Raw genomic sequence first — 18,782 nt, forward strand, 5'->3', positions numbered from 1 at the left:
TCATAATATCTCCATATTATTTTGGTAACAGCATGATTGTTTGAACATTTCAGGCAAAGGTAGTAATGAAGAATGCAAATGTGGTACCAAAACTTCAGGAGGCGTTGAGTTGTGGACAGGAAGATAATATATCAGAGAAATGTGCTACAGATATTCAAGCTATCATACAAACTGTCAGTGAATAAATAAATACTGCCCGAGATATTCAGTGAATAAAGTGATATTGCCTGGAACATTCATTGAATACAGTATACTGTCTAGGACATTTAGTGAATGAAGTGATATTGTTTGAGACATTAATTGAATAAAGTTATATTGTCTGGAACATTCATTCAGTACAGATGAATTGTCTCGGACATTCATGGAATATAGAGATGTATATATTAATTGTCTTGAATAAAGTGATATTGTCTGTAATAGTCGGCGAATAGAGTGATACTGTCTGTGACATTCAGTGAATAGACTCTTAAGTAATATCATTACTAGGATATAAGTATCCAAAGTAATTGGCTGTAATGTAGTACTTGGACAACCAGCAGACAGCAGGTTAAGAGATGTTGTCAAACTGTAGATATTACAGATTGTCAGCAGATTGAGTTGACATTAATGATGGAATAAACCTTTATGCAGGATTTGATTTGTTTTTAGTGTGCTGACATCTGCACAAGCCAGAAGTCACATAACAATCCTTCTGCAGATGTTAATTCTTGAAAAATATGTGTGATATCACTATGACAGTTCTTTGTATTTTGATGAAAATGTTTTAATTTTTGTGAATTCATTTGAGAGTTGTTTCTCAGATCTCCTTGTATGCATCTAGATAGACTGTGATAAAAAAAGTAAAATTTAGATAGATGTATACAAAGTTAGTGATTCTAAGTGATCAGTTCTAAACTAGTTGTTTATATATTAAATTCTCACACTTTATATACAGCAAGTGTTAATGATACAATAGCTAGGCTTAACTTTTTTTATGGCCCCGAAGGGAGGCATATAGTTTTTGAACCGTCTGTCAGTCTGTCCGCAATTTTCGTGTCCGGTCCATATCTTTGTCATCGATGGATGGATTTCAAATAACTTGGCATGAATGTGTACCACAGTAAGACGACATCTCGCGCGCAAGACCCAGGTCCGTAGCTCAAAGGTCAAGGTCACACTTAGATGTTAAAGGATAGTGCATTGATGGGCGTGTCCGGTCCATATCTTTGTCATCGATGGATGGATTTTCAAATAACTTGGCATGAATGTGTACCACAGTAAGACGACGTGTCGCGCGCAAGACCCAGGTCCGTAGCTCAAAGGTCAAGGTCACACTTAGACGTTAAAGGATAGTGCATTGATGGGCGTGTCCGGTCCATATCTTTGTCATCCATGGATGGATTTTCAAATAACTTGGCATGAATGTATACCACAGTAAAACGACGTGTCGCGCGCAAGACCCAGGTCTGTAGCTCAAAGGTCAAGGTCACACTTAGACGTTAAAGGATAGTGCATTGATGGGCGTGTCCGGTCCATATCTTTGTCATCCATGGATGGATTTTCAAATAACTTGGCATGAATGTGTACCACAGTAAGACGACATGTCGCGCGCAAGACCCAGGTCCGTAGCTCAAAGGTCCTAAACTCTAACATCTGCCATAACTATTCATTCAAAGTGCCATCGGGGGCATGTGTCATCCTATGGAGACAGCTCTTGTTTTTCATATGTTATATTGATCATAAATACTATATGTTTGTATTTATATTACATCTCTGAAACAACAAACTTGTAAACTAACGGCAGCTGTTTGAATAATGGTTGTTCTAACAATGCTTTACAACCAGCTCCTTCACCTGGGCAAAGCATAGTGAAAAGCAGATTTAATGATTTGTGAAATCATTTAAATTCGCTGACATGAAATTTCGCGCAAACGTGAAAAAGGACTATTTCGTGCGGGCTTTAATTCGCGCAGTTTCAAATTTAGTAATGAAAAAATATAATTAAAAAATAATATTAGCACGGTCTTAAATTCGTGCATCGGTCCTAGCGTGAAATACGCAAAAATTCGTCCTACGCGAATAAAAATGATTTCACAGTATATGGTACTCTTAATTGTCCTGCCTTTACGTTATATCATAGCTATGTGAATTCATTAGAAATTGTAAAGGTTTAATTTTTTTGTGAATGTAGAAGTAATGTTGATATTTATAAATGTGTATATTTGTATTTTATTTATATTTAAACATCTTTGAGAGACAAATAAGTGAAATAAATTAGAAATAACATCATGCTTGTTTTTGTCATTTTATGCAGAATTTTATATACTACACTCTACTTTTTGACTGATTTAATCAGACCTGCAGAAGATTGGAGGAAGAATATGAGCCATTGTTTGGACACGAGAATCATTTCAACTTGACACCTAAGATGCTGCTTTTGCTGTCGTTTGAGATGATTTTATAAACTGTAACAACAAAGAAATGCAGATATTCTTTTAACATATTTCAAGGCTGTCCAACCTGCACATGGATTAATGATACAGTTCTGGGGCTTCCCGGTATCATGGTATGGCAGCTTTGTACTAGATATCTTTTCTGATGTTGTCGTGTAATTTTTAAACAAGAGGACCATGATGGTCCTGAATCGCTCACCTGTTCCCGCATGACCCAGTTTTGAGTATGACGTCGTTTTTAGCTCACCTGTCACAAAGTGAAAAGGTGAGCTTTTGTGATCGCGCGGTGTCCGTCAGTGCGTGCGTGCGTCCGTAAACTTTTGCTTGTGACCACTCTAGAGGTCACATTTTTCATGGGATCTTTATGAAAGTTGGTCAGAATGTTCATCTTGATGATATCTAGGTCAAGTTCGAAACTGGGTCATGTGCCTTCAAAAACTAGGTCAGTAGGTCTAAAAATAGAAAAACTTTGTGACCTCTCTAGAGGCCATATATTTCACAAGATCTTCATGAAAATTGGTCAGAATGTTAACCTTGATGATATCTAGGTCAAGTTCGAAACAGGGTCACGTGCGGTCAAAAACTAGGTCAGTAGGTCTAAAAATAGAAAAACCTTGTGACCTCTCTAGAGGCCATACTTGTGTATAGATCTCCATAAAAATTGGTCAGAATGTTCATCTTGATGATATCTAGGTCAAGTTTGAAACTGGGTCACGTGCCTTAAAAAACTAGGTCAATAGGTCAAATAATAGAAAAACCTTGTCACCTCTCTAGAGGCCATATTTTTCAATTGATCTTCATGAAAATTGGTAAGAATTTTTATCTTGATAATATCTAGGTCAAGTTCAAAACTGGGTCACATGAGCTCAAAAACTAGGTCACTATGTTAAATAATAGAAAAACAACGTCATACTCAAAACTGGGTCATGTGGGAAGAGGTGAGCGATTCAGGACCATCATGGTCCTCTTGTTAGACCTACTGACCTAGTTTTCGATAGCACGTGACCCAGTTTTGAACTTGACCTAGATATCATCAAGGTGAACATTCTGACCAACTTTCATAAAGATCCCATGAAAAATGTGACCTCTAGAGTGGTCACAAGCAAAAGTTTACGCACGCACGGACGGATGCACACACAGACGGACGACGGACGCTGCGTGATCACAAAAGCTCACCTTGTCACTTTGTGACAGGTGAGCTAAAAATGCTATTTTTAATATGAAACAGTATTTTCAGTTGTGGCGAAAAATGTATGCTTTCTTTTTCATTTCAGTATATTTTCTCAGTAAACTGACGCTACAAAACTCGCATTTTACATAATCTATTACCTATATATTTTAATATGCAATTCACAGCAAGAAGTGAGTGTATGTGCCAAGTTATTTCGAAAATCTGTATGGGATTGAATGATAGATGCAGCTCAACTCTATATTGCACTGAATCTTTAAGGGGCTTACAGTAAAAGAAATTAGTAAGCAAACAGTAAGTAAATGATGTAAAACCATTAACTTTGATTATATCTATATCAAAGGACAATATGAAATATGCAGAGAAGTTCAAAACTGCCAATTTTTGTTTACAATAGACAATTATTCTTTTTGGTGTGACATATCATTTACAAGAAACACAAGAGGCGAGTATTCTTGCATTTGTTTGGCAATGGCCCATGTTCCTTACAAATTTATTCTCTAAAATACTGCGACATCTTCCATATCGTAAGACGCGCAGGTGAGTGACTCCAATAACTGGTATTTCTTCACCACCACTTTCAAAGGAAAGAACTACTTTTTTCAGGTTAAAGGCAATCATTTATAGGTGGAAATGTATAAGGGAGTGTTTGTGGGTTTTTTTTTTTTTGGGGGGGGGGGGGGGGGCTCAAACGTCATTAAATGCCAACTTCATGTCTGAATCTAAATGTCAAAATCTGGATTTACAACAAGTGATAAAACTTGGTTATATTTAGTCTCTTTTAATCTAATTCAAAGTATAAAACCTACAATAAACATGCAGTAATACACAACAATAAACATGCAAAAAATCATCTAAAATCTTAACAAAAACTCTACTATTACTCCTAATAATTCCTGAAAAACTAACAGCTAGACATAAATACAGAGAGAACACATTCTGGCATAGAAATGAGACTAGAAGGAGGATTTTATAACAATTCTGCATTAATGTTTATACTTAACAAGTGCAACCTGCTTCAACACACATTGTAAGAAACTCTCTAGTTGAAAAACTCCTCTTTAGAAAATAAACAGTGAAAACAGTCCATACTGACGACTTTTACAATCATTTTGGCCAACTTTGTATTCCAAGAGTCTATGTCATTGAAATTTTATCAAAATATTATGACAGATCTGACAAAGATAAAAAAAAAATGAGTCAGAACAATAATTAATCAACTCCTGCATAAATTACATAATGAACACAAAAAGTTAAACAGTAGAAAAAAGGATCAGGCAAGGTTGCAAAAGAAACTGCTTGAGTAATCCTGAAATCTCAGCCATCCAAACATAGTTAATATATTTAGAACGGCCCTGGACAATATCAACTGCCCAACAAGCGCTGTTTCTTGGTAAACTGAGTGAGAAGTGTTTCACCGTCTTGTTAATAAAAAATAAAATAATGCTAATAATATAAACTGAAACATAACTACAGTAACTGCCTTTGCTACTCAAAAAAAACAAAAAAAAAACATAACTAACAAACTAACTAATTGCTATTACAACAAACAAAAGTATCACTGGCACCTTAATACAAAGTAAAGTTGACACTCAATATCTCAAATTCCAAGGGATATTTTGTGTACATCGTTTTGGGACTGAACTTGAAAATATCTTCCAGATAGCCGGAATGTTTGAGATATTGAGGTCCAACTGTATATTGCAACTGAGATCATGTATTTCTCTAAAGTATTATTTTTCCTTAAATACATCTTTTTCTACACTTATGAAATATTTTTTTAAAAAGAATTTCAATGACAAACATGGTTACTCTAATGTAAATTCATTTTCTATTTAAAGACCTGTATAGTCTAACAAAAATACAAGAACAAGGTTCAACAATATGGCAATACTTCTCAACCATAAATTACACAATGTTCAACCTCCATCACCCTCCGGTCAACTGAATTTTACAAAATTACCTAAATCTATTATACAAGAACGACACTAAAAATATCTTGATAGAAAACGTCAAACCAGTTACCCGCCATTTTACATGTGCTGACCATAATGATGAGGACATTAAAGCAATGATTCTTCAACAACAAATCAAGATACCTACAGAAGAATTTGTTTGACTGGATTTAGCACCATTTTTTTCCAACAGTATTTTGGTTATGTAACAGTGGGCAGTTAACCTAACCAGTATTCTGGATTCAGTACCAGTACTAACCTGTTCTCGTAAAAAAAACCCAAAAAAAACTGCGGATCAGAAGTTGAAGATGAAATGACTGAGACACAATATAATCATCATAGACTCTGTGACAGAGAACATATGTCTCACCTATCAATCTATATAGATGGGCATTACTTATGGAAGAAGTACAGATTAATACTCATTTTTAATGATATAAACTCCCAGAAGACAGAATGTACACAAGAGCACTGTTTCCTTTTCATTTGACATTTGTGGGACAAATTTTCATGGATTTCATGCTGTTTCAATCCACACAAGGATATCCCAGCAAGTATATAAAATTCCTATATATCTTATCTTTAAAGTTTGAAAACCAGAAAGTTTATGCCAGTGATATGTAATGATTTCATACTAACAGAGAAGACAAACTTCCTATAAAAAGCAATTTTTTATGTCAACATAACCAACTGTTCAACAATATAACAAAGCAGAAAGAAACAAGAGCTGTCTCCATAGGATGACACATGCCCCCAATGGCACTTTGAATGAATATATAGTTATGGCCGATGTTAGAGTATAGGACCTTTGACCTACGGAACTGGGTCTTGCGCGCGACACGTCGTCTTAATGTGTCAGACATTCATGCGTAGATATTTTAAAATCCATGCATGAATGAAAAAGATATGGACCGGACACGCCTATCAATGCACTATCATGAAAAATGACCTTTAACGTCTAAGTGTGACCTTGACCTTTGAGCTACGGACCTGAGTCTTGCGCGCGACATGTCGTCTTACTGTGGTACACATTCATGCCAAGTTATTTGAAAATCCATCCATCGATGACAAAGATATGGACCGGACACGCCCATCAATGCACTATCCTTTAACGTCTAAGTGTGACCTTGACCTTTGAGCTACGGACCTGGGTCTTGCGCGCGACACGTCGTCTTACTGTGGTACACATTCATGCCAAGTTATTTGAAAATCCATCCATCGATGACAAAGATATGGACCGGACACGCCCATCAATGCGCTATCCTTTAACGTCTAAGTGTGACCTTGACCTTTGAGCTACGGACCTGGGTCTTGCGCGCGACACGTCGTCTTACTGTGGTACACATTCATGCCAAGTTATTTGAAAATCCATCCATCGATGACAAAGATATGGACCGGACACGCCCATCAATGCACTATCCTTTAATGTCTAAGTGTGACCTTGACCTTTGAGCTACGGACCTGGGTCTTGCGCGCGACAGGTCGTCTTACTGTGGTACACATTCATGCCAAGTTATTTGAAAATCCATCCATCGATGACAAAGATATGGACCGGACACGAAAATTGCGGACAGACTGACAGACCGACAGACAGACGGTTCAAAAACTATATGCCTCCCTTCGGGGGCATAAAAACAAACAGTTAATATACAAAAAAGAAAGAAATGGTTCTGATCAAACAGAGGAAATATTGCACAAGTGATACTACCGGGTGTCCTTTGTATGGTCAACAAATGATCATAATTAGATCCTTTTAACAGTGTAATTTAAGACTTAATAGCCTCACAAGTTGGCTAAGAAACAATTTGTGCCAGTGTAAGCCAGTTACAAGGTTGTAAACAGTACATATCCCTAGTTCCAAACATCATTTTCTACTTTTTCAAAAACTGTCCTTTTGAAAACAATTACACGTATATTTAAGAGCCGTTTTTCAACTTTTAGAGATAGTAGGTTATCAGAAGAGAGGAGTAAAGGTGTAATTATATTGACCTGCATACCTATGTCTATAATTAGTACATATTCTATAAACAATGAATAAACTCTTGTTTGGTTAATTTTTACTCATTGACATTTTCACAGTATAACCTCTGATAATAGCACCTCCAAGAAGTGAATACCTCCCTATAAAGACATTTTTTTCTCATAAAATTGAAGTAAATTAAGCTCTCAAGGGCAAAAACCTCTGTACAACAATTACATTTCTGACTTCAGAGTGGTATTTGCTCTATAGAGCTTGCACTGTTTATCACAAAAATGAAATAAACAAAGTATTTACAAATTAGCAATGGGTTTAAACAATCGGGACAGACTGGCATTGAATCACAAAATGACAAGAATTATTCCTAAGACCATGATAAAGGCCATGTTAAAATGGGTGAAGAGATGTGTGGGCTCATTTGTTTGTTTTGGGTTTAACGCCATTTTTCAACAGTATTTCAGTCATGTAACAGCGGGGGGCTCATTTGTAACAGCAGTAAATTTTAAATGATATGTATAATAAATGCCTTATTTAAAAATATTAAAAATCAATGTGCATAACATACATAAGCTAAAATAGGCAATATATAAAATATTCAACAGCAGTAACGTACTTTAACAATGTAAAACATAAAAAACAGCAATGAATATATCTGCCATACATCAATGTATGTTGATTAAACACGTGCAAAAAAGTATAACATTTCTTTCAAACCTTAAAACTATTTTCACAGCTGTCCCTCATAGTTCTTTAACTTCCAAAACTTAAGAATAAAAACAAACATTCTTCAAATAAAATTACTGATCTAACACCTATTGATCAATCATGAATCATTATTAAAGGAATCCGTACTATTATTTTAAAGATCTGATTAAAAATAAAACAACATAAAAATTGGAGAGGTTCTGTTCATTAGATAACATCTGTTACCAATCACAAACAAGAGCACCGCCTTGCGGGTGCTGACGCTCATCTGATTTTTTTTGTGTAATAGAAATATTGTCCTACCCATGATTTTCTAAGTCTAAAAAGGGCCATCATTCTTGCAAAAAGCAGGATAGAGTTATGTTTCTTGATGTACAGTGTCCACTTATGATGGTGAAAAACTGTTGCAAGTTTTAAAGCAATAGCTTTGATAGTTTATGAGAAAAGTTGACTTAAACATAATACTCAACCAAGAAAATGATTTTCTAAGTCCAAAAGGGGCAATAATTATTGCAAAAAGCAGGATGGAGTTATGTTGCTTGCTGTACAGGGTCAGCTTATGATGGTGAACAAGTGTTGCAAGTTTCAAAGCAATAGCTTTGATAGTTTAAGAGAAAAAGTTGACCTAAACATAAAACTTAACCAAGAAATCTGATATTTTCTAAGTCCAAAAGGGGCCATAAATCTTGCAAAAAGCAGGACGGAGTTATGTTTCTTGCTGTACAGGGTCAACTTATGATGGTGAACAAGTGTTGCAAGTTTTAAAGCAATAGCTTTGATAGTTTAGGATAAAAGCTGACCTAAACATAAAACTTAACCAAGAAAACTGATTTTCTAAGTCCAAAAGGGGCAATAAATCTTGCAAAAAGCAAGATGGAGTTATGTTTCTTGATGTACAGGGTCTGCTTATGATGGTGAACAAGTATTCCAAGTTTCAAAGCAATAGCTTTGATAGTTTAGGAGAAAAGTTGACCTAAACATAAAACTTAACCAAGAAATCTGATATTTTCTAAGTCCAAAAGGGGTAATAAATCTTGCAAAAAGCAAGATGGAGTTATGTTTCTTGATGTACAGGGTCTGCTTATGATGGTGAACAAGTATTCCAAGTTTAAAAGCAATAGCTTTGATAGTTTAGGAGAAAAGTTGACCTAAACATAAAACTTAACCAAGAAATCTGATATTTTCTAAGTACAAAAGGGGCCATAAATCTTGCAAAAAGCAAGATGGAGTTATGTTTCTTGCTATACAGGGTCAGCTTATGATGGTGAACAAGTATTCCAAGTTTCAAAGCAATAGCTTTGATAGTTTAGGAGAAAAGCTGACCTAAACATAAAACTTAACCAGGCAACGCCGACGCAGACGCCGACGCCGACGCCGACAACCGCTCAAGTGATGACAATAACTCATCATTTTTTTTCAAAAAATCAGATGAGCTAAAAAAGACAAAATGGTTTTTAGTGTGTCCCAGACCACATTATCACCACTCACAGAGCATAGTATTTATCACAGTCTATCTAATGTGATGAAATTTTTCATATCTACTGGCAAAGGTAACTGTTTTACTCCAAATAACACTTTATTCCCTAGTGTTCTTCTGATTCTGATTCTACAGATATCCTGCAGCCTTCTGGGATTGTTTTTGAATTCTTTCAGCCAATCAGCAGTCTCCTTACATTGATGGGTTTCAGAAGCCATTAGAATAGCAGGTACTGTCTGAATGCCAGAGTGAAGTAGCAGCTTCATCAAATGGGACTGATTTCTGAAAAAGAAAAGTTTGGTTTAAAAATGGCTTCCACTGTTACAGTAAACAGCAAACTTAACAAAGACGCATTGGTTGAAAGGACTTAAACGCTTTCCTATAGATCTGAAGGACCGGAGGTTTAGTGGTAACATGCCTGACTGTCAATCCACTGAATCCTGAGGTCAAGGTTTTAAACTTGATAAAAGAACTATGGCTCCCAAGTTAAAACAAGAGCTGTCTGATGACAGCGAGCTTGACTTTTCTCAGTGCTTGACTCTGAATTAGAGCTTTGCCAGTAAAAACTTTATAAAACTTTAACCAAAAAATTCTAAGTTAAAAAGGGGCATAACTTTGTCAAAATTTAAATCAGAGTTATGGGGATTGTTTCTCATAGTGTAGACTTTGATAGTAAATAACTATTTTAAACTTTGATAGTAACAGAGATATTTGACTTCACCAAAAACTTTAACCAAAAAATTCTAAGTTAAAAAAGGGCATAACTGTCAAATTCAAATCAGAGTTATGGGGATTGTTTCTCCTGGTGTAGACTTTGATAGTAAATAACTGTTTTAAGTTTCAAGTCAACAGCTTTGATAGTAACAGAGATATTTGACTTTTTCAAAAACTTTAACCAATGGCGATGCCGGCGCTGGGGCAAGTGCAATAGCTCTACTTTTTCTTCGAAAAGTCGAGGTAATGAGTCTGTGTTATTTAATCAGTTAATGTTTACAAATATATGCCTGTCGACCAAAAACAGCCGAAGTATCAGTCTACTTCTCTACATAAAAAAACAAACAAAACAATGTTTTTCACTACCAGTTTAATAGACTTTTTAACATATTTGAAGTATCTCTTCAGTAAACAGTTAAAAGTGTCATTTTTGGATGTTTGATTATTACTGATTAATCCCATCCTCAGAATGGAACTATACCATGTGAGAAAGCTTTCAATTTATAAAGAGTTAGGTTATGTTTGCCAATTATAGCCTGTATCTAAAACTCCCTCTTTTGAGGGTCATTTGGATATATGAGGTGCTAAACATCACACCTAAGTCGCTCACCTGAATAAAACCTTAACTATCTGACTTTCATTCTAACTAGGTTTGGTGAAAATCCTTTAAGCTAAAACCAAAGTTATTTAAAGGTTTTTTTTCTATATTTTGCTGTCAAGCACCAAAACGCATAACCATCAGAAGAAATAATTTAAGGGTATTTCTCTTTATCTCTAGTGGCCCCTAAAAGGGCCAAAGTGCCCCCATTTGAACAAATTTGGCATAAGACTTTATAATGATGTTACAGACCAAGTTTGATGAAGATCAATCAAGTGGTTCATAAGAAGAAGTACTTTAATGGTATTTCTATTTTAATCTCTAGTGGCCCCTAAAAGGGGCCAAACGAATTTTGAACAAATTTTGGACAGGACCTTATAATGAAGCTACTGACCAAGTCTGATGAAGATCCACTGAGCAGTTCATGAGAAGTAGTCGTTAAAAGGGATTTTTATTTTTAGCCCTAGTGGCCCCTACATGGGGCCAAATGCTCCCATTTGAATAAATTTGAGAGGACTTTGTAATGATCCTACAGACCAAGTTTGATGAAGATCTATCCAGCTGTTCATGACAAGAAGTTGTTTAAAGGTATTTCAGCTCCAGCAGCCTCTTAAAGGAGCCAAATGCCCCCATTGAAATAAAATTGGGAGAGGACCTTATAACGATGCTACAAATAAAGTTTGATGAAGATCCACCAAGCGGCTCATGAGAAGAATTTTAAAGGTATTTCTATTTTCAGCTCTAGTAGCCCCTAAAAAGGGCCAAGTGCCCCCAATCAAACAAATTTAAGAAAGGACCTTATAATGATCCTCTAGACCAGGTTTGATGAAGATCCATCAAGCAATTCATGAGAAGATATTATTCAAAGGTATTTCTATTTCTAACTCTAGCAGTCCCTAAAAGGGGCCAAGTGCCCCCAACAGAACAATGTTGGTGAAGGACCTTATAATTTGCGCTACAAATAAAGTTTGATGAAGATCGTTCGTGTGCATTTTGAATTATAGCTCTGGAAGCCCCTAAAGAGGGCCAATCGTCCACATTTGAATAAAACTGGGAGAGGACCTTATAATGATGCTAAAAACCATGTTTGATGAAGATCCATCTGGCAGTTCATGCGAGGAAATTGTTTAAAGGTATTTCTAATTTTAGCTCTAGTGGCCCCTAATAGGGGACAAGTGTCCCCATTTGTATAAAATTGTATAAAATATAATGATGCTACAGACCAAGTTTGATGAAGATCCATCAAGTGGTTCATGAGAAGTTTTTTTAAAGGTACTTTTATTTAGCTCTTGTGGTCCCAAAAAAGGGGTCACGTGCCCCCATTTGAACAAACTTGGGAGAGGACCTTATAATGATGCTACTGGCCAAGTTTGAAGAAGATCCATCTAGTGATTCATGAGCAGAAGTCTTGTAAAGATATTTCTAATTTTAGCTCTAGCAGCCCTTAAAAGGGGCCAAGTGCCCGCATTTGAACAAAATTTGGAGAGGGCCTTATAATGATGCTACAGACCAAGTTTGATGAAGATCGATCAAGCAGTTCATGAGAAGTTCTTTTAAGGTTTTTCTATTTTTAGCCCTGGCGGTCCCTAAAAGAGGTCAAAGTGAACCATTTGAACAAATTTGATAAGAGGTCAATGCTAGGATGCTACTGACCAAGTTTGGTTTAATTCTGACCAGTAGTTTCAGAGGAGAAGTAAAAATGTTGACGCAGGTCGATGGACCATCCACATATACTAATAGCTCACCCTGAACATAGTTCCAGTTAGCTAAAAATGTGTCATGGAAAACTCTGCCTCCGGAGTGTTAATGGTAAAAACAAACCTGAACATTGGTAACATTCCTATACAGTGAAGCATTGGTAATTTGGCACAACCCTTTATCAGTACACTGAGTGTCGCTGTATGTCCTTGCTCAAACACTGCAACAATGTTCTTCAACCTTCAATACAAACATCAATATAATTCATAAATATTCTCACTAAAATCCTGAAATTCCTGGCACTAACCTGTTATGCAATAATCATGCTCTTATCATATAATTGTAACATGTTTTATTTAATGCAGCTGTACGTGTTGCAGACAAACCCACTAGGGGCATTCCAATGGATAGGTAAAAAGTATCAAATAACTTTTAACCTTTACCCTGCTGAATTTCTAAAATGGACTGATCCATCATTCAGTTTGGGCTGAACCACTTCTTATTCAAAGGGTTGTTCACTGAAAATGCACTGACTGAATAGCAAATAGTGCAGACAATGATCAGCCTGCATGCATGGAGGTGCAGGCTGATCTTGGTCTGCACTAGTCGCAAAGGCAGAACCATTTGCCGCCAGCAGGCTAAAGGAGAGACATTACAAGAAAATTCTGCCACACTGTTGGATGAAAATTCACCATCAAATACTCTCCAACTTTTACTAATGGGCAAAATCATCAAGCTACCAGGCCAAGAAAATATACTAACCCACTGGGAGTTGAAGTTTTGGGTAAAACATCAAATCCCTCTTCTAGGAAATATTGCACAATTTCAGATTTTCCCATCTGTAGGGCCAGGTCAAAGGCACTCTCTCTGTTATGGTTTCGAAGCTTCCAATTAGCACCAGCTGTTAGAAGAGAAAGTACTACCTTAAATATTGCTGTAATAACAAGATTTTTAGGACTCAAAAATACATTTCACATGGGTAAGAACTAATCAAAAGTAATATTCTGTATATGTATCCATAGACTTTGTCTATTCTAGCCACAAAGAAAGCATCTACTGGTATTGTGTGCCATATAAAAATTGTTTTTAAGTCTCTGCAGCCATTTTGTTACAGCTGAAAACAATTTTACTGAACATTTTTACTTTTGATACCAATTCTGGAACTATTCACTCTGGCTTAATAATGATCAATATCTTCATTAATAACAGTAAAATAAACACTAGCCTAAACCGATTGATCAAAAAAACCAAAAGCCTGCAAACACATTTCCTCTGGAAATAAAATGAAATAAAACATTTTTGGAAATTTATCTAAAACGATCAAGAGCAAAATATATCAATTCAAAAATACAAACACAAAGCTAACAGACAAAAATGAAATACCTTCCATTAAGAGTTTGACACAGGTGAGATGACCTGACATCACCGCTACATGAAGCGGTGACTGATCATACATATCTACAATGTTTGGACTACATTCAACTTCTAACAGATATTCCAACACTGCCTCATGACCTGGAAACAAGCAAGTCAAATGTTAAGGAGGACAACATCACTTTATATAAACTATCACAAACAACAGTCACCCAAGTCCTCAATATTGCATACAACTACCATGTTAATGTAATGACTTTTTTTTTTTCAAATTAGGCATAAAATAGTAAATTATGCTTACAAATTATTTCACTTCCTGCTATGACCAAACACATGTCCTAATCTGCATTGTGTATAAAACAAGCACTTTTTATATGAAACAAGAGCACCACCTTGCGGGTGCTGACGCTCATCTGATTTTTTTGTATAATAGAAAAAATTGTCCTACCCATGATTTTCTAAGTCCAAAAAGGGCCATAATTCTTGCAAAAAGCAGGATGGAGTTATGTTTCTTGATGTACAGGGTCAGCTTATGATAGTGAACAAGTGTTGCAAGTTTTAAAGCAATAGCTTTGATAGTTTATGAGAAAAGCTGACCTAAACATAAAACTTAACCAAGAAATCTGATTTTCTAAGTCCAAAAGGGGCCATAGTTCTTGCAAATAGCAGAACAGAGTTATGTTTCTTGCTGTACAGGGTCAGCTTATGATGGTGAACACAAGTGTTGCAAGTTTCAAAGCAATAGCTTTGATAGTTTAGGAGAAAAGTTGACCTAAACATAAAACTTAACCAAGAAATCTGATATTTTCTAAGTCCAAAAGGGGCCATAATTCTTGCAAAAAGCAGGCTGGAGTTATCTTTCTTGCTGTACAGGGTCAGCTATTGATGGTGAACAAGTGTTGCAAGTTTCAAAGCAATACCTTTGATAGTTTAGGAGAAAAGCTGACCTAAACATAAAACTTAACCAGGCAACGCCGACACCGATGCCGACGCCGATCAAGTGATGACAATAACTCATCATTTTTTTTCAAAAAATCAGATGAGCTAACAATATATGTATCATCATGTTTGTTTCTCAGCTTATTCAAAGCTGCAATTGGAAACATATACGTGCAACTCTTCTAGAAAACTGTTAGTGACTTACACTAGAAGACAGAAGATACACAATATGCTTCAATTTCAGAAGCTTCCAATGGTTCTAGTAATTTTAGCTAGAGAAGTGGTGCCTCAAACTCATGACACCTGGTTTTGTAGGCAGTTACCACTTGACCACATTGGCATTGTGTCTGCTCTTATATATATCAGCACAATTAGAGCACATACCTTTGAGTGCAGCTTCATACACTGGCGTTACACCATATTTATTACTGACATTCTTACGACAACCTGCGTCACATAACATCTGAAATATATAACATTACACTATATACAAATGTATATACAATGGCTAACAGAAGAGTCATTAAAAACAGGTAAATCTTTAAAGTAATGACTTTCATTATTATTTTAAGTGTTATGAGCTGGCTATACCATATGCTGCTTTAAACATTTGCTTTAAACTTTCCATGTCTGCTGTGGGTAACTTTCTGACTTTCTGGATTGGACAAAGTTATCAAGGTATATTACACACTGTAGAGGATACAGTCATATAATTGCATGTGCAGTTTTTGGACTTCTTAATACAAAAACACTTCCTACTTCTGTGTATAAAAATGATCTAAAATTACTTGTATGGCCCTACTTATCTTTCTCCTGACAATTCATCAAGTAAACAATATGTACAAGTGCAACATTTAGTAACCCAACTTAAGTTCCCTACACCAATCCTGCAAAATGACTAGAACTATCACTACAAGTGATTTATACCCCCACAAAACTGCTTTGTCAGAGAAAATAAAGTCAATCTTTTTTGTAATATCATAAGTTGTAAAAGTTACACATATATACGGTAATAAATGCCCTGTAGTTGAATGATGGTTATTAAGACTTTCACTGTGTTATAGTTTTCATTCAGTCCTCTTCAATAAAGTTGAAATTACAGTCCCAAGTTTCTAAAAAGGTGAAAAGATAAAATTAAACTAGGCACAAGTATGCTCCTCACGCTTTCACTACATTTCTTTGCAATCTAGCAAAGTACTGTAGTATACTTATTCCCTTAGTTATTAGTACTTATTACCATGTTATAAAAGTTAGAGTTATGGGATGTGGCATATGAACTTGTCTTAGGATCCTAAAAACCTTTTCAAATTTCAAAATAGTATTCATGAAAAAAAAACCAAGGACAAACAGAAATTGAGAAAAAAAGTGTTTCTGATTCAGCACCTCAAAATCTTATTTGGTGGGGATATAATTATTTTGCTTTGATTTGTAGTATGTAAATTATACCTTTACAATATTTAGCTGTCCTGTCCTGGTTGCCAGAAAGATCGGGGTATGATCCTGACTCCCAATATCCACATCGCACTCAGCCCCTATCAGCAGTCTAACAACCCTCTCATTCCGACAGTTGATTGCTGTGTACAGTGGTGTGATTCCTACATTATCACTGATCTGTACATCTGCGTTGTTTTCCAGCAAGTAGGTCACCATTTCATCCTGAAGTTCATAGCAAAATATCAAAAACAGGAAAACTGAGGCAAGCACAAGTTCACTGGAGCACACTGTCGTCTATATAAATCATAATAAATAATCAAATTAATCAAAAGTAGTTGTGACCTAATATAAGATAATAAGAAATATTCTAAAATGACCCGATTCATTTTCCTATTAAACAAAGGAGGCTGAAAACTGTGTTATTAAACAACAATTCATTTTTCTGACGTCACCATTATTACGTCATAGCATCAAACGGTATAGCGGCGCGTTGGAAAAGAAACCAACAGAAAACAGGCAAATATTTAATGAATGACGTCAAGGATGTAGTTTAAAATCCTTGGTAACGTGTAGGAATCAAAATAATATATCTCAAACAGTGATTTGCTCTTGAATAAAAATCATTGTTTATCATTCAGATGCATATTATATCACTCGGACTGCGCCCTCATGATATAATTCCTTCGCATCTGAACACCAGACAATGATTTTATTCAGCGACAAATCACTGAATGAAATATATTATTTCTTAAACTTTTAAGATATCATCTACAAGCAAAGAAATGCTCAAATGAGTTCTCATTTTTATGCAAAGAATTCCAAAATGATGAGCAAAAAAATAAAACTTGCACTAACAAAAATGATGACAATCTTGTTTTTATAAGTAGTTCTATTCAAAATTATGTCGAGAAGTTGTCAGTAGCTTACAGAGGGTATCATTTATTAGCCTATTAGTATATTTGTCACACAACTCAAAATACTATTTTCTCATAATCATACCTGTGAATGTTCTATTGCCATCAGAAGTGGGGTCTGTCTTGACATCTGGTGGGGTAAATTTGGATCAGCCCCTTCTTCAATCAGTAGCCGACATATGTCAAAATGTCCCCCACACACAGCATAAAGTAATGGTGTATAACCATTGATGTCATGGTCATCTAGAAGTGATCTTCGTCTTGCAGAATCTTTAAGGCCTCCCACATTTTGCCTCTGTAAAAAAATAATTATTGTTTACAGCACAGATTATTAACGTTCAAGTATCTTTCTATAGTCTCTACCTTTCTGTTAGAACTAACTTAGCAATTAAAGTCATGTGATCAAAAAATAATGAAATATACTGAGCCATGAGTTTGTGAGTGTTTCACCTTAAACACTACCATTTACAAATAAGTGAATTTCTCCAAATGGACACAGTGTTGTTTTCCAAAATCAAGTTTTCAAAAACAAAGATGTTTAACTGAAAAATCTGGCAAAGAGTATTAACCTACATGAAATCCAATAAACAATGCTTTCCAATTTTTCAAAAAATACTCTACAGATAGACATACCTGTTTTAAATGATCAACAATAACCTCAACAATATCACATCTACCAATACAGCACGCTGCTCCGAGAAATGAGTACCCGTAGAAACTCTGCTCCAAGCTTGCCCCACTTCTTAAAACTGCTCTCAATTTGTAAACACCATCTTCCCCTTCACATTTCAAGCAGTCCAGCAGGGGGTTTTCCCCACATTCATAAACAGTCCTTCCTGGTCGACAAACATTATCTCCAAAGAATGTGTAATTAATGTCCATATCAGTACTTGGTTGCCTCAAACAAACTTTTTATATGAAGACTTGAAGTAATAAAGTATGATAAGTTTCAACAGTTTTATCACCTGACTCTGTTATTTTAATTATCACTTTTTAAACAAGAATGTACATGGTTCATTATAATCCAAAACAAATAATTTCAATAAACACTTTCACACACTAATGTTCGAAATGTTTCTGGCACAATACAACTTTTAGAAACTGAATAAAACAGTCAGAGTTTTGGTATATTGCACTGAAATATTTCTTGTTGATTTGCAATGTCAGAAACACTAGTAGGTAATATTTTATATGAAATAAAGCACCATTCACTAGTCAAGTGTTGAATGTGACAGTTATATCATGAAGTGTCAATCACTGTATGCTAGTGCTAGGTAATTCTTCACTTGTATACCATCTGTTCCTGATATTAAATATGTATCACACTTCTTCACTGACACCTGCTTAAAAACAAACAAAAAGATCAGTACTGAAC

General features: G+C 35.5%; 2 protein-coding genes across 2 annotated transcripts in view; one reads left to right on the forward strand and one right to left on the reverse strand.

Annotated features, from left to right (window-relative positions):
• The window catches only part of LOC123549743 (rotatin-like), a 36,856-nt gene extending 34,608 nt beyond the window's left edge, over positions 1-2,248 (forward strand). The window contains exon 26 of the mRNA XM_053546590.1: positions 54-2,248. Within this exon, the coding sequence (XP_053402565.1) occupies positions 54-185 (132 nt within the window). The 3' untranslated portion in view covers positions 186-2,248. The remainder of the gene's footprint in view (positions 1-53) is intronic.
• A 2,400-nt stretch (positions 2,249-4,648) lies between these two features.
• Positions 4,649-18,379, reverse strand: LOC123549742 (ankyrin-3-like). The gene is made up of 8 exons (XM_045338061.2): positions 18,041-18,379; positions 17,493-17,702; positions 16,506-16,715; positions 15,444-15,522; positions 14,130-14,261; positions 13,509-13,647; positions 12,870-12,986; positions 4,649-10,018 (listed from the first exon to the last, which is right to left on the reverse strand). The coding sequence occupies exons 1-8, from the start codon at positions 18,287-18,289 to the stop codon at positions 9,763-9,765; spliced, it is 1,392 nt and encodes a 463-aa protein (XP_045193996.2). The 5' UTR covers positions 18,290-18,379; the 3' UTR covers positions 4,649-9,762.
• Between the last annotated feature and the right edge of the window lie 403 nt (positions 18,380-18,782).

Source organism: Mercenaria mercenaria, chromosome 6 (assembly GCF_021730395.1).
Source record: "Mercenaria mercenaria strain notata chromosome 6, MADL_Memer_1, whole genome shotgun sequence".
In the NCBI taxonomy this organism is placed as follows: Eukaryota; Metazoa; Mollusca; class Bivalvia; order Venerida; family Veneridae; genus Mercenaria; species Mercenaria mercenaria.

Bases quoted from the DNA above. Each gene is read 5' to 3' on its own strand.
- LOC123549742 (XM_045338061.2), bottom strand. From the start codon at position 18,289: ATGGACATTAATTACACATTCTTTGGAGATAATGTTTGTCGACCAGGA. The intron at 14,262-15,443 runs GTATGTGCTCTA...GCTTGTTTCCAG, and splicing joins GTATGAAGCTGCACTCAAAG to GTCATGAGGCAGTGTTGGAA. The intron at 10,019-12,869 runs GTTTGTTTTTAC...TTTCTTTTTCAG, and splicing joins GGAATGTTACCAATGTTCAG to AAATCAGTCCCATTTGATGA.